The sequence below is a fragment of the Apis laboriosa genome, unplaced genomic scaffold (genome assembly GCF_014066325.1).
Source record: "Apis laboriosa isolate Shangri-la unplaced genomic scaffold, ASM1406632v1 scaffold13_cov153, whole genome shotgun sequence".
In the NCBI taxonomy this organism is placed as follows: domain Eukaryota; kingdom Metazoa; phylum Arthropoda; class Insecta; order Hymenoptera; family Apidae; genus Apis; species Apis laboriosa.
Genome location: NW_025221370.1, coordinates 989,626 through 1,006,730, shown reverse-complemented (window position 1 = coordinate 1,006,730; position 17,105 = coordinate 989,626). Strand labels below are relative to the sequence as shown.

The window sequence follows — 17,105 nt, the reverse complement described above, 5'->3', positions numbered from 1 at the left end:
CGTTTTTTTCACGATCAAACCCAATACATTAACGTTACATTTCTATCCATATATTTCACATCGAAAATCGAGACAGCAAAATAAAGAGCATTCTTCTCTCACCCACCGATCTCGTGACATGTCGAATAATTCGAAAAATCGCGATTGCATTGAGATGAATCAGACGTGTGTATATATATATATGGTGTGAAGAATCGAATCGGATCAACGAGGACACGCGTGGAGGAGGAGAGAAGGCTCGTTGAAAAGTTGCGGTCAGTTTGAAAAAACAGACGAAAAATCGATTCGATTCGAGGGATCGAATCTTTTTTCTCGAGCTGCGAAATGTATTTATCCGACGGATTGCTACGGTTCGGAACGGAGATTTTCAATACGCCAATACTTTTATTTTTTTTTTTTTTTTTTTTCTTTTGTACGTTTGAAAGGGCGATAGAATTTTTGTGGATTAAACGGAGGGTTTTGACAGATGTATGTACGAACGAGTATTGCTCATGGAGGGGAATTCCGATCTTCAAAGTGAAAATTTCCCTTTAACGAGCTTTCTTTTGATTTTGTTTCAAAGTTCTCCCCTAGGCTAGATTATACCGGAAAGGAAGTAAGAAATTGGACCTCGATTTGACCTCCTACAGACACTGCCGATTCAATTAAGTTCCCGCGATTTTCTTTCGAAAAGGGCTTTGATAAACCATTAAGAATTTTCTCACATAAAGTTCTCACATAAATAAACTTGACGAACCAGAAACTACCTTTCCTCGATTACGCTACCTACTTTCGACTACTTTTCCGTTAATACTCGAGTTATTATTCGAACAAACCTTACCTTACCTTTTTCCACGATCAAACCCAATTAACGTTAACGTTAACATTTCTATCCATATATTTCACATCGAATCGAAGAAAATGGGGGAAATTTCTATCTGAAAACAAATCTATCAACCACGATGACACTTTCCCATTATTAAATTCAAAAGCGTATCCTTGGATCCGCTGTTGGGAAAGCTGTTGTACTCAAGGCGAGGAAAATGGTACGCGTTTGGAAACCGTGAAGGAAAGTTTCACGGCTGCGTTTGATGAATCCCCCGGTAAAATTGTTCATTTCAATTGTTCCTCGAGTGGCGGAACAATAAGCAACCTTTACGCTCGAAGCGGATGGAAGAAATATATATATATATATATATTCGCTCGTGTTACCGAAGAAACAACTCGAATTGACAATCGCGGGCTCCGGTATTGTTTCGCGGAGACAATGAGGGGAGGAAAGTAGCGAGGGAAAACCAAAGTTGTAGTCGAGAGGAAGAAACGATATCTATAGATACGGAGGGGGGAACTCGAAGGAGGCCCCCTCCTCCATTCGACTATTCGAAGAAAATCTAAAATTCCTGGAAAGTTTAATCCCAGGATCGTATTCCTCGGATCATTTCACATCCGGTTATCGTTCGTTTCGATCGTTACGCATCGAATCGGCCGGGCGGAGATCAGAGATCAGGGATAAGTGAGATGGATCGGGGTGGAGGGAAGAAAAGAGATTCGAAGAAATCAATGTACGAAAACGATAGACGTTTATAAACGTTTCGTGATATAATTTTGCGAAAAAAAGAATAATAAATCTTGGAATGAGTAAAACACGATTTATTATATTCTTATAAATTTTGAGCGTATTAATACGTTTTTCTTAATTATATAATTCTTCTGAAAGTTTGAGAAAATAAATTAAATTCTTTTTCACAGAAACAAGGAATAGTTGGTTCAGGATTTTGATGACTTGGGTAACAAGCGAAGGTTTAACCTTAATCCGATAGTTCCTCGACCATGGCGAGCTTAGACTCGAATTGGGATTAAGAAGACTGTATAAACCAACCGTGAATCCATTGTTGGACCATTTAGACCATTTAGACGGACGGAGGAACAATTAACCGTTTTTCTTTTTAGCATTATTTTCTCAATGCTTAATTATTTTTAATTCGCGAGCTAAACGCTTAGAAGAAGAATCTAGCTTGAAAATTTCGGAGAGATCGAAGAGAAAAAAGAAATCACGAGAAGTAAGAAGAGCGTCGACGACGCTGCACGATTTTACGCTTAAGGATTATCTGATTAATCGATGATTAAAAAGCACATTGAACCGTGAGGAGGGATTAAATCCGTGGTACGATACGCAACTGGCCGAAACCAGCGTGCTCAATCGGCCGGTCTGATGTGCTTAATCTGTTCCCATCGAATGCCAAGGAGTTAATGCACCGAAAATCGCGATTAACCTCGCACGATTATCCTCCTAAATTTCCATTTCCCCTTGTTTGCCGCCTTGTTTCGATAAGACGAGAGAATTTCTTAACTTTAACAACAAACACTCGACTCGATAATTACTCCATTCTTTCCTAATATTATTCTCGACGTATTTGCGGGAGAGATTCTTGAACGAGTGAAAGCGAGGAAAATGATACGACAATTTCAAGGAGATAAATTATACGGCAGACAGGGATCGATTTAATTGCTCGATCTAGGCACGCAGCAAACAGATACAAATACTGATCCTGTTTAATGAACGGCCAACGGTAAAAACATTTCCAGTCCTACGAGGATCCTCCCTTCCATCAGATCCATCTATTACCTTCCCGATTTCGTTATTCCAGTCTCGTGGATGCCGATACTATTTTCTTCCTCGTGAGAAACGAGCGACTTTTTTCATTCTCCCCTTATTTTCTTCTCGTCTCGCTCTCTCTCTCTCTCTTCCGACCATCGACATTCGAATTCCGTTTTTCGAGAAACAGCGAGAAAGAACGGAGCAATAATAACGGTGGAAACCGACTCTCGTTAAGATATTATTTCGAGGATCGAAAGGAGTTGTCGAGGCAACCGACTCGTTCGAGAGTTTATTAAAATTAACCACGGATCCGAAACCATGATAACTTCTTCCTCCTACAGAAAACAATACGCGACCGACCGAACTGTTGTTACCGATCTCGAACTTTTGAATCTCGTTAACGCAGTCCATAAAAAAAAGATGTCCGCTCCCCCTCCCTTTCCAGCCTGTTCCAATTCTTTTGAAAATCGGGCTTCTGATCTTGGATGCACGCCGTGCCATTCGATCCTTTGAAAAGCCAAGCCAGTGTGCGGTTTTGGGAAAGAAGGCCATAAAGCAAACGCACAGAGAGAGAGCCGGTGGCAAGGAAGATACCGATGATGCCGATCGGTCGGTGCAAAAGGCAAAGTGCAAAGGCGAAGGTGAAAATGTGGAACGAAACTTTCTTTACGGGAGATGTTTATTATCGGACTTTCTTCGATCCGTTATATTTGTGTTATACATTTCTAGGACAAATGCTCCTCTCGTTATTCGTGATTCACGTGATTCCGAATTTGTTGAAATTGTTTAACAGGAAATTTTTGTAATTTCTCTTAGATTCCTGAGCAATGGGTTCTAAGTGTTGTAGCGTTGTCAGGGGAGATGAATTACGCTCGAGACCATAAGGAGGTAGCATCTAATCCTTTCACGGAGTTGCATGCGGACTCCATGCGCGGGGAAAGCTTTAAATCTTGTAAAACGGCCTCTTTAACCTAACCAACGAACGTCTCATAAGAAAATTTTCTCTTCTCTGTAAAAGAACGACGCGATCTCGAGACGAGTATTTCTTCTCATCGAAGATGGATAGATTTTTGAACGGTTTGAAGATAGGTCTCTATCTTTCTCCTTTTCCCAAAGCGTGATCAAAGATTAGGGAGAGATCTCGAAGACGTATCACGAGTAGTTTCTTCGAAACAAACGAAAGTTCCGCTGTTAGTTGATCGGACAAGGATTGGCGGAAGAAACTAGTTTCGAGTTTTAAGGGAGTTTCAATGGCCCAATGGATTTTGTACACCGGCCACGTCGTAACGATTGTTTTCGTCGTAAACGCGAAATAATAAGATTTAAGGGAATCGACTTACTCAAACCCATCATTAATAGCTCTCTACAACGTCCAACTTTTCTGTGTATTATCGTCTCCTTTGTTATAAAAATTACCTCGTAAATGCCAATTTCATCTTATAACTGTGCGTTGCAAAATCAAGTGCAAAGAATTGGAAATTAGATATACGTTTCATTAATAGTTCTACTTTGTTATAAAAATTACCTCGTAAATGTCAACTTCGTCTTCTACGTTGCAAATCAAGTGGAAAGAATTGGACGAAATTAGATATACGTTTCATTAATAGTTCTCCTTTGTTATAAAAATTACCTCGTAAATGTCAACTTCGTCTTTTGCGTTGCAAATCAAGTGCGAAGAATTGAAATTAGATATACGTTAATAGTTCTCCTTTGTTGTAAAAATTACCTCGTAAATGTCAACTTCATCTTCTGAGTTGGAAAATCAAGTGGAAAGAATCGAAGGAAATTAGGAAGATGGGTTATATATATTTCAGTCATAAGAGAAACTATTCCAGTATTTCGATACAGCTTGGTTAACTCAATCCTCTTTCGCACTTGTATCGTCTTTCTACTACTGAATTTCGATGGATCGAATCGCGTTTGGCGTTTCGCCCGGAACTCGAGAGTTAAATTCCAATAAACGGGCTTGTTCGTATTAACGCAACTCACGAGAAATCTATTTATTCTTGTCCCAAGCGTCGAATGGTTGGACCAAATGTCTTTCACTATTTTCATAATTTTTTCTATCGACACTTTCCAGTCTTGTAACTCGTTCAATTTTAAATAATATCATTATTATAAATTATAATAGGTCTATAAATTATAACTTTAAATAACAACTTTAAATAATATAATTATTATAAATTATAATAGGAGAGAGAGTTTGAAAGTGGAATGATTTTTTAAGATACATATATACAAACCGTAAGAAATAGTAGCGAAGTATTATCTTTAATGGATATTTATAGCTCGTTTCGCATGATACGCGGTTAAGGTAACGAAGTGTGATACGATGAGTTTAGTTTTAGCACCTCGTGAAGTTTATTAAGCGCTGTTAGCAATAAATTTGTGAAAGTAAGTAGCGTAGCCTGGAAAGCCCTCGAATATATCGCTGATGGAATATTTATAGAGAGGAAAGCATCTGCGCGATAAAATGCAGTTATGAAATTGTCTACGAGAAACTTCGAGTGTATATCGTCTGATTATTTGTCGATAAAATTCCAACGTGCATCATATATATTTTTGCTAGCGGAAACGACAGTTAAACTTGTGAAATTGGATTCGAAATGTAACAAACTTTTTTCATTTGGATAAAAGATAACAGTTGAAATTTTCACTCGGAGATTTTTTTCTTTTTCTTTTTTTTTTTTTTTTTTTTCATTCACAGCTCGCGAATATACGAATTTCTCTATTCGTTATTGATCGATATCTCTCCATTCCCATAAAAAAATTACCCTTCCCTTTTTCACCTATCCCGTCTTAATCAATTTCTTAAATTTCCTCTTCTAACGCAACATACCTCCCTTTCTCCACCTTCCATTATCGTCGACCCGAGCTTTACCGGCTCCATCATCCCCGTACGTGTATGCTCGCGACACGAGAAAATTCGTTCGAGCCACGCTATCGATTTTATTTTTCCTCTGTGTGTTTCATATTTTCTGACATCGCGTCGAACGTTAACGAGATTCCGCGTGTATCCCCTTTTAACGTCACTTGGCCGTTGCGCCAAGCAAATGGCGATTCTCCATATTCATACGATCGTTACAGGGGAAACCTCTTTCCCGTCCCGAAACAGAAAGAAAAAAAAAAAAAAAGAAAGAAAATTCGTCTCGACTTATCGGATACTAGTACTTTGAAAAAGTAGCGATTACACCGCGGTGTAATTCGACGCGTGGCTCTATCCATTATCGTTGTTATGGGCGAGGATCGAGCGACCTCGTGTTTCTCCTTTCATCTCCTTCCGCCGAGGAATTTCGACACGAGATTCATAAACAAAGCTATGAGGTTGGTCGGCGGGCGAACTCGTCGTCGAATTCCAATAATCTTCGGTTTCACAATGAAATATCGTTGCCAGTTACACACGTGCACATATACACACATGTATCGTGCGACCGCGGTGACGACGGTTTCGAGAAATAGCGAGGTTCGGGATACGGTTTCCGGGATAAAGTGGCGGCTTAATGGATTCGGTATAACGCGGCTGGCGCTGGTTCGGGATGTAAATGGGATTCGCCGGATTTCTTTGATGAACGCGCTTCTTCCCGGTGACAAACGACGAAACGATGATTTCTTGCATTTTCGTATCGAAAAAACGCGCGCTTACGAATTTCTCTCGACGACAGTCGAACGGTTAATGGAAACCGTGGCAAAAGAGACGGCAACGTGCAACGTCATTCGCGCAGAAAACGCGGAAAGGGAAAATTAGAAAATTACGGTGACTCACCGCCTTGTGATAAATTTTCCCTTATGATTAATTACACGAGCTGGCCGTTCCCTTCGTTCTATCTGAAATTCCGATAGAAGAGAATTCAGGCCGCAAGAACGCGACTCGAAGAAGCAATAAAACCGATAACATTGTGGTAGTATTAGTTTCCTCGGCGAGGCATCGGTGAAATAACGTAGGAATCACGTGGTGTTTACACGAATTCATCCTGCGGCGAAATTCCTCCTCCTTCTTCTCCTCCTCCTCCTCCTCCTCCTCCTTCTCCTCCTCCTCCTCCTCCTCCTAGGTCCCCTCCCACTTTTATATTTTTAACCGCGCCCTATCGTGACTTCTAAATGCAAAATCCCGCGGCAACGTTCTATCCAACATTCCTCGCACGTTTCGCGCGTCCCGCCTAGACCGCTTGAATTCCCATCGATTCTTGAGCTAAGCAAGGCCCCTCCCCTCTCCGCGGATACACGTTTTTGACTTATCTCAACCTCGTCGTCGACGAGGTTTCGAATTGTCGAGGCTGCGTGACATTAATAATTAATGCGGGGAGAGGAGGGCATAGGTATACACGTTTGTACACGGCGATTGGCTCGTAGACATTGATCCCGCGAGGAAGAGAGAGAGAGAAAGAGACAGAGAGAAGTATAGATATGGTTTAACGAGGATATAAAAAGAAACGATGGAACGGCGAAGAGGTGACTCACGTCACCTATTTTACAAGTTCGCTCGAATGCAAGGTGGGATATATAAGAGGGGAATACACGAGGCGGTCGTTTTACACCATGTTTTTCGTGTACGTGTATGTAGGTTGGAAAAGATCCAACAGTTCTTTCTGGAACGTTTCCAGCATTTTCTCCAACGTTTTAATTCATTTGTCAATTACACGCACCGCCTTACGGGAATAAACCCTCTTAATGACTGCGTATTTTGTTCCTTCGTGAACTTTTTTTCGTGAATTTTTCTCGAAGCTTCGCTTAAGTAATACTTCACGCCGCGTGGCTCGGGAGGGGAGAGGTTTCGGTACGGACGTATCGGTAGTAGTAGTTGGTTCGAACAGATGTAATTACGGAATTGAATTTTAAATTTTCCGAATAATATGCGCGTTGCGCATATCATATAACGTGGATTCCTGATAAATAATGCTTCCTTGGAGAAATAATGCGAGGAACAGCGGGCTTCTAGCCTGATGTGTATATAATATAACTTTCGAGCAAAACCACCAAGAATATAATCCGTATAGATATATGGAATACCATTGGGTTGAAAATCATAGTTATATAACTCTGCCACGTAACGATTTACAATTTTCCCGTATTTTTCTTCGACGAAGGAAGGAAAAACGAAACTACGACGGATACAATATATACCAACGCGAGGGAATAAAAGTGGCCATCCTCGTATGGCCGTATACAAATTTCCGAGAAAAGGGTCAAAATCGTTTCGCGTTTTATTTCGAACAACCGAGCCCCCCTTTCGCCGAACGCCAACCGTGGACGAATCGTGGGGATCGAAATGAGATCGAAGAGGAATTGGAACGAGCCGGACGATTCACGCAGCAATCACAAAAAAGAAAGAAAGAAAGAAAGAAAAAACTATCCTTTGCATTTCTCGCCGCGATTCGATTTAAGCACGGACAAACGTTCGATTCCCGTACCCCCTCGCGCGGGCTTGTCCAAGAAGATTGGATCGTATTGAAAGCGGGGATCTTGGAATTGGAAGGCCCTTCCATCCCTTCCACGCGTGATGAAGAAGTGTCTGGAGGGTATATAAAACGGTGTACCGAATCACTTACCTGGTATTGGATTGCCATGCGACCCTTTCCGGTCATTCCGCCCGGCCGAACGCGATCGACAGAGACGAAGCCGGATAAATTATTGACCCCGACCCGATCTCCCCGCCTTTTCGCGGCTTGAATACCGAATGCGCGCACCAATTCTCATCCAGAGGAGCGGGATCACAGGGATGAAACAGAAACTCGTCACTCACCGTTAAATACACTTTTTCCCTCCGCCCGACCGTTCCCATTCGAAATGGGAATGGTTGTAAATCCAACTGTGCTTGTATTATGCATTCAGAGGGGACATTGATGAACGACAGTCTCTTGTTTCTCTGACTTTTCCCGCTCGACTTTTCCGAATCGCATCGCGTCGAAAAGTTTCGAATGATCAATAGTCGAAAAATGCAACGCGGACGATCAATGCAACCTCGCCCGCCGTTCACACCCTTCCAATGTCGTTTTCCATTCGCATCTCCTCTGCCCTTTCAATCGAGACTCTCATGAATCGGTTGTACGTGCCGTTTCATATAACGCTCCACATCTTCTCTCTCTGTCTTCTTTCTCTTTTTTTTTTTTTTTTTTTTTTCATTTTCTAGATCCTTTTCTTCCCCTCCGCTAGAAACGCGCAGTTTTGAATAGCATTATTGGCGACCGATTGTCTTCTCTGCAACGAAATTCTTGTCATCTATCAATCTAACTTTATCTCTCGATCGAGTGATTTAGCGTCGTGATCGGGATTTGATTCAGAGATTCGTTCATCGGCGTACTGTTGGAAAATCATTTATCACTCTTTTACTTTACTTTTCGTCTCTTCCTACATTTTCTTTCGATTTCTTTTCTCGAGATTATTGATTCGAGATTGGAAGAGTGAAATTTCCCTCGAAGCAAATTTTCCAAAATAGAAATCATCATTAATCTATGATTAAAAATATATACTAATATTAACTAGATCATTCGTGAAACAGTATAATTTTTATAAGATATTCATACATCGATCGATCATAATTGAATTATTGCCTCCGATCCGAAATTTTGTGCCAATAAAATTTTAGAATAACGCGAAACGTTCTGCTCGAAGTTTGTTTCCGAGTACGGGATTGCAAAAGAAGATTTATCGTAAAATTAAGAGTTTGCGAAGGATCTTTATATTGGGTCGTTTAACGATGAAGAGACTAACAGGGAAGAAAAATAAGGAAAATGAATGTGGGATGTTCATTCTCGAATCGGAGAACCAGATTGGAAAGAAAATTAAATCGTCGACGGAATCACCGATAATAATTTCCATCTTTCTGATTCGATTCTGGATCATAAGTCGATCCGTGAATGAAGTTGATGAAGTCGTATAAGAAATTCAACCGGAGTAATGCTCTTTGCATTTCGCAATTTAACTTAATCACAGATTGAACATTTGTATTTTTTGTTGCGATGAAATTGAATTTTATTTAGCTTCTTCGAATGCTAATCAACGAAACAATACGATATTCTGTTGATTCATATGATAATCATATGATACAGGAAACAGGAATCAATATTTTCGATGAATTCGATATTTCAACTGTCTATTCGAATGAACAAATGGAATCACAGTCAGACGATTTTTAATATAACCAGATGACATTTAGTCGTATGGATTATTGTGGATGATGTCGAGGGAATTTTATCGGGAAACGTAAAGCCTCTTCTCTTGAATTTAATATCGGAAACCAGAATTTTTGTTGCTCGTTTTCGTCGACGTTGAAGTAAAAAAGTAGACGGAAATATGGGAAAAATGTCAATTACATTGACGGTTTTCGGTCGAAAAGTTGGCGAACTTTGTGTCTCTGGCTAGCACGAATCATGTTTGCTGCCCGCTTTTCCCTCCTTCGCGTACTCTGTTGCACCGGTGGAACGAAATCAAAGAAATAACGAGGTTAATAAGGGAGCGTAATATCGAAGGGATGGTAAGGTTATTCGTGCTAGGCACGATCCTTACGTTTCATTCAGAATTATTTCGAAGGATGATACTCCGGGTCTATGGAATTGTTTATAGAAATTGCATCGTATCGGTGAATATAAAAATCCATTATCTGTCGGCAACTTTTCTGCACGGAATCTCGAGGAAATAATAAATCCGAAATAATAAATTTCACCGTATTGTATACAGAGGTAAAATTAAATATAGTAATAAGTGAATTTTCAATTTTAATAATAATTCAAGGCAATAAATTCACTTCGAAAAATAATTTTCGAATTCTAGAAGTTTTGTTCGGAATTATCGGAATCATGGCAGGTAATAAATCATTTTAGTTGCCTCTATGGATTGTGGAATTATTGGACAATGACTTATCACGTTTCACTTACCAAATATAGGATTCCCACGATGCGTTGCTAAACCACCAAGCGTGAGTACGTGCGAGTGATCCGCCGTCACGACGAGAAGCGTTTCTGACAAGTCCACTTCCTTCATCACGGCCCTCACAGCTTCCTCCAGAGCCAATGTTTCGTCCAACGCTCGATAAGCATTGTTATAGTGATGCGCGTGATCGATTCTGCCACCTAGAGATAGACAAATGGACCTTTCCCGTTTAATCATACGTCTGACAGAGAGAAATTAGTACAGAGACCGATTGTAATAAACAAATTGACAGATGTAAATGAGAAATTTTATTTTATAATATCGATAGAAAAATAGATATCGTCGAAAAAGACACATGGAATAATTTGAAAATGATTAGAATAAAATTTTGTGAAGATGAAAATTATTGATTCTTTTCGTCACGAAGAATTTTGTATATTTAAACATCGTTGATAAAAACATCGTCACTGATTATCACACGCAATATCACTGATATGAACTTCATAATTTGTAAATATTATTTAAACCGTAAATTTTGATTGAAAAAGATTCTCGAATTAAAGAAACACTCAACCATATGATATAATACACCTTTTCACTGAACTATCTTAACCAACAAGTTTTATTCAGTTGAGAATCAACTTTAGATGCACTTTGAAAAACTCTCGACGCGAGTAACTTTAAAACCAATATTGTCACTTCGTAGGAAGCTATCCTGTAATCGTATTAACGACTTTAATATTTTTTAAGTATACTTTTGAGTAAACTTTTAACTTTCTAAAAGCATCTAGGTGCAGATGTTATAAATAGAAAGATAAATATATATTCCTAATATTAAATACTTTGTGCAACTAAATTGTTTATACTAAAGAATATTAAAGACATCATAAAAAGTAAATTTGAATCCAAACGAGGATTATGTCATTCTTCATACATTGAAATGTATTTTTAATTTATATAAATATAATTTTATTTCTCTTGTTATATTTAATAAAAATTATAAATATCATAAATAATATATAAAATTATAAAATGAAAGCATATCTTATCTAAACTTATTATAAATACATATTCCTTTATTTTTTGAAATATCACATTTTGAAATATAAAATTGTTCGAAAAAAAACGAAAAATGTTCAAATTTTAATGATTTATAATGATTCAACTTTTAAATAATCCATAATAGCGAGTTGAGAAAATCACTTTAAAAATTTTCTATGTAGTTGGATTATTACGAAATTCACGTTTAATAATTCTAGAAAATTCATTTGCTTTCTTTTATTCACTTTGTCACCACTTTATAATGAAAACCGAGAAAAGGAACGAAAACGACGATGAAATTACAGAGGAAACGAGCATCATCAGCATTACCGTGGAATTCGCGTTTGGTAAAACAGCATGGCCATTGTAGTTAACGCTAATTATTCAGAACGATCCACAAGAATTCGAGATTCAATTATCAAGCTAGCAAACGACACGACGCTGACTCTGGAATAGATTACTGAAAGTTCAACTTGAAGTTGAACGCGTCACTTAGAAACGATCCAAAATGGCCGAATCGATATTCGATATGTGTGGTGACGCTATAGTGAATAGTGAAGGTAAGCATATATGCAAGATGGCGGAAATTGGATCGAAAGCGTGGAATCGAATCAGTTCCAGAACGAATCGAAGCAATTGGGAATGAAACGGGATAGGAATTCGACCTTAGAGTATCACGCTAAAAGGTTTAATAGTATTCGGTATCACTTGGCTCAGCCAGACGGCGCCGTGGCTAACTGCAATGATTCGGTTTTACGATCGAACATTAATTCTGTCTCGACCACGTTGTGCGGAAATTGTAAATGAACGCGTTGTTTGTGCAATATAAATATTGTGTAATATAAATGTGTGATGTAATATATTGTAAATATATACTGTTTCGAACGATGAAGAACATTTATGATATGAAAAAGATTGAACGAAGTAAAGAAGATCGTGTGAATGATCACAAACAAAGAAAATTAATACATCGACGACATGTATTTCGTAGCAGAAATTCAGGTAAGCTCATTTTTCGATTAATAGCAATTGAAATAATCAATGAAATTACATTCGAAAGAGAATTTTTATGCATATATTTGATAATTGTCTGTGAATTTTTCTTGTAATGAAATGAAATACTTGATGTTTAAAAATTTTGATAATTATATAGTCTATGTATAACATCGATGATGCATATCTTATATTCTATAAATATTTATGATTTAGATATAATTATTTCAGAAACTATTGCGTCAAATTTAGCCTTATTTCAGTGTGACATTATTACAGTTGCACATTACTATCGAAATTGTATCAAATTTACCAATCCATGTGTTATAATAGAATCATAGAATTTCAATATGAGTATTCACACTATATCGTGTCTCTGCATAGTATGCATCATGTAATTCAGTCTTTCTCTACGTTAGTGGAAATAATTGCAGGATCGGAGTTAATTACTAATATATGTGTTAATTACTAATATATCATTCGATACAGTATTGAATATTAATTTAATCTATTCATATAATTTTTACATTGAATAATTCTATGCAAAATAATACAAAAAATAATAAAAGATATATTTATATTGAAATGTATTTTAATTAGAGAATATATTCATTTCTTAGTTGGGTAATTTTCATTATAATTTCTTCAATTAACAATATTATATAACTGTACATTGAAAGAATATCGTTTCGTATCAATGAATAATTATATAACTACATCGATTATTATCCGTGAAATATTTTTGCTTCTGTTTATTGTAGCAAACGTTGTTCCAATAAATCACCAGTTGCAATAAAACACGAACAACTACCGAATAACCCCACTGAGTAAAATGATATTTCTACCTGGATATTTCCACAAATATTCAATCGTTGATCTCACTGCTTCGATGTTTCGTATTATTTTGAACATATTCTTTTCAATCCAAGATTGCAAAATACATCAAATGAATCGCCTTAAAAGTGAAAATGTTTCGTTTTTTTAAATATATTTCATGAAATTATACATTAGTTTTATTTTCGTCTAAGATATAAAATATTATATAACCATATATATGTATGCGCGTACAACGAGTATATATGTTAAAGCACGATGATTTTATAATTTAATTTAATATAATAGATATATTATTATTAAACATTTTTTCAAAATGAAACGCTTTACGGTATTATTGATTTGAATTAAAAAAAATTAATGGACCGGAAAAATGAAATTGATTTTTGAAAAATATTACGTTAACGATTCTTTTGGGATTGAAACTTATATTATAATATAATATCCAAGTGCCAACAAAAATTATTTCGAGAGATTAAAACGCGAAAAATTTTTATTTTTCATTTCTACAGCATTCCACTGTGAATTTAATTTCATCGATTATACGTGCACAGCCCGTGATGAAAAGTTTTAATACGCTCATAATGAAATTAAATGATAGTAGTGCGCATTTTGTAGCAAATGAAATTCGTTGTTTGTAATAATCGGAAAAATGAAAATTTAAGGTGCAACAAGGATAAATTTGAAATAATATCGCATTATTTTTCATTTATTTGATTTCAAGCAATTTACAGAAACATGCATAAGTTTTCTCGTTTTGTTTTCATAAATACATTGGATAATAGAATTTTTTTTCGCTGTATAAAAAGTATTATTGCGCTTTTGTTTAGAAATAGAGATTCGGTACTTTTAATTGGTTTTCGCTGGTATTTGAAACACGACAGCAACGAAATTTTACTATTGGTCACCAATACTATTATTGAATAAAACAAAGTTATTTGAAAAAGTTATTTTATTTGAAATCTTATCGAATACTTTTTATTCGATATTATTTTATTAGCAATTAAATTACATATATATATTTACATTATGAAAATTTTTCAAAGTAGATTAATATTTTTCACGAGAAAATTTATATCAAAAAATTTCAAAATCCGATTGGATTAAAATTATATTATACATGAAAATTCCTGAATAGAGAATAAAACGGATATTGAATTAATCTTTTGTTTCAAATAGATATGATTTCACTGACTGATAAATTCAAAATAGCATTATTTGCAATTAGTCAACGAATAAAGAAACGACCTAATTTGCATTTCAATTAAATTCCAGTATTTAAGAACCCTATAGAATTAAGATCTCTAGAAGAGATTCGCAGAATGCTCCGTAATGAACGTGCTTATTCGAACTAATGTCGCTGCTCCTTCCTTCCTGTCCGAATTTCAGAATTTTAATCTGAGCAATCTATGACCAATGTGACCGATAATTCATTTTAATACGTCGATTTATATCGATGATCGTATCTATTAATCCTTGTCGATCTAAATATTTTATTTTTTGAAAAAAAATATATATATATATATTTAATTATTCCACGCGTTTCGAAAAATAAGATAATTAAAAAAGATTTCTTGTAGAAATCGCCCGATCTAATTAAAATCGAAAAAATATGCAGATGCAAATGATCATTCTTTTTAATCGTTTCTCCTTAATTTCCATGCTTGTGATTTTTCATCCATCGAATAATTTCCTCTCGAATTTCCTTTTCTAAATATGTTGACGAAAATAGACTTTTAATACGATAGAAATAACGGGATAAATGAAAAAGGAACATTTTAAATTAGATTTTTCTCTCTTTCTTTTGTTCTTTCTTTTCTTCTTCTTCTTCTTTTTTTTTTTTTCTTTTTTTTTTTTATACAAACTGACTACTCGCTTGAATACCGCTCGTCCAAACTGGCACAGTTTTTCCAAGGATGCTTATTTTTATTCAACATAAAATTAGACAAATTCTCAACGAGAAAAAACTAAATTTCTCTCCTTTTCCCGTTTATACGGATTGTTCAGAATTTCCATGTGGACTCCGCCGTAATCGCGAAATAAAAGTTGGCTCTGGGAGCTCGATGGTCGCGATTTGGACAAAAAATAAAAAAAGAGGGTGAAAAAAGAAATGGTAAAAATCTGATGAAAGATAGTTTTGACTAATAACAAAAGTGTTTCAATTTCTACCAGTGAATTAGATAATACAGAATTATATTTTATACCTCGTGTTTAATTTATAATTATTATTTAATGAATAAATTGTTGTATCGAAAATGTTATGTCATTATAACGTGAAATATTCACATATGTTCAGTTATTTACAAATATAAATTTGCAGAGTTATACTTATCTATCGTAGTATGAAAGCACAGGAGGGATGACTTTAACGAATAGCTGGAATTTCAAAATACGTAACAACAATGAGTCGAAAAACGAATCACTTGTTTGATAAACGACCATGATTCTTGTTTCTTTGACTTGATAATTATTGTAAAAATTGGAGAAATTTGAGTAAATATTGTAAAAATCAAAATATTTTTACATATTAGAATTTTGCCAATATATTTATATATTTTTTGTATTTATTATTTAACGAACCACCGTCTAATTCCATGATGTCGTGCCAAAATGTGTCGCCCACATTTTCCAACTGCCAACAGGCAGCAACAGTTGTCACGATAGGAAACTTTGGATCCAGATTTCGGTATCTACTACAAGGTAACCGATGTTGAATTCCAGAAACGGAAGCAATTCTCGAATGAAGTTTGAAGGAGGAACACTATCGTGCACGATAGTGCAATTTCATGATGAATCGCGATAAAATGTATTATCTGGAAATAGATAATTTTAATCCCGCGTTTAATTTACATTTCTAAATACAATTGAATCGATCAATTTAATACCGTATGAGTGAATCATATTTAAGATGAAGAATCAATATCGGTTATTATCAAGTATTTAATTGCCATTCTACGAACAAAGAAAATCATATTTCGACGAATTTTTAAATTCACAACTTATTGTTTCGAGATTACTCTTTACAATATTCATATTTCTTTCTTTCAAACATAGTTTCGTGGCTGGAAATTCCACTCCACTCGCAAATTTTCTTCCCATTTTTTTCTTTCTTTCTCTTATCTACATTTTCCTGCTTTCGGAAGGAAATTATAATTTTATTTTAATGTAGAACCGGTGAGAACTGGTAAAGAGGCAATTATTATTCCATCTGCGAACGACAAAAATACACGGCGAAAGAGTCCCACGGTCACGAAAATGGCTGGCTCAGCGGTCTCTTAGGGACTCGGGCGGGGCGGAGAGGGGTGGAAGAAAAAAGTGTATCTTCGTACAAGTCGAGAAAACGTTTTTCCCAACTACGAAAGAACGTGAGATGTACATACCGGTTACCAGGGGCGGAAAGCTATAAACTCGATAAAGTATAGAACGCTGACTCAATCTTCGTGCAGGGAACTCGCCTATTCTCAAAAGGAATACTCTCTCTCTCTCTCTCTCCTCTCCCCCTTCTTTTTTTCTCTCTCAAAAGAGAGAGTATTAGCTCAGTCGTATTATTCCGCCATCGAGGAATTTCAATTATGTTGCGCCGATTATGAAATTCTAACGAGATGACGATAAGTCGTACGCGAATTCTTCGAATTCGTAACATAGAAAATAAATTTTCCTTTAATTGTAGAAAAAAAAAAAAAAAAAGAAGAAAAATGAACTATCTGAAAAAAGTATCGTAAAACAAACGAGATTCCTAATGGAAAGGAATTATACCGTGCCATTACGCTTTCATTCTTTTCAATTCATCGTC

At 36.2% G+C, this 17,105-nt stretch overlaps 1 protein-coding gene across 5 annotated transcripts in view; it reads right to left on the bottom strand.

Moving 5' to 3' along the window:
- LOC122720915 (alkaline phosphatase-like) overlaps window positions 1–17,105 on the bottom strand; it is a 183,390-nt gene that overhangs the window by 19,839 nt on the left and 146,446 nt on the right. For all 5 annotated transcript variants that reach the window (XM_043948002.1, XM_043948003.1, XM_043948006.1 and 2 more), the window contains one exon: window positions 10,450–10,644. In XM_043948002.1, the coding sequence (XP_043803937.1) occupies window positions 10,450–10,644 (195 nt within the window). The remainder of the gene's footprint in view (window positions 1–10,449; window positions 10,645–17,105) is intronic.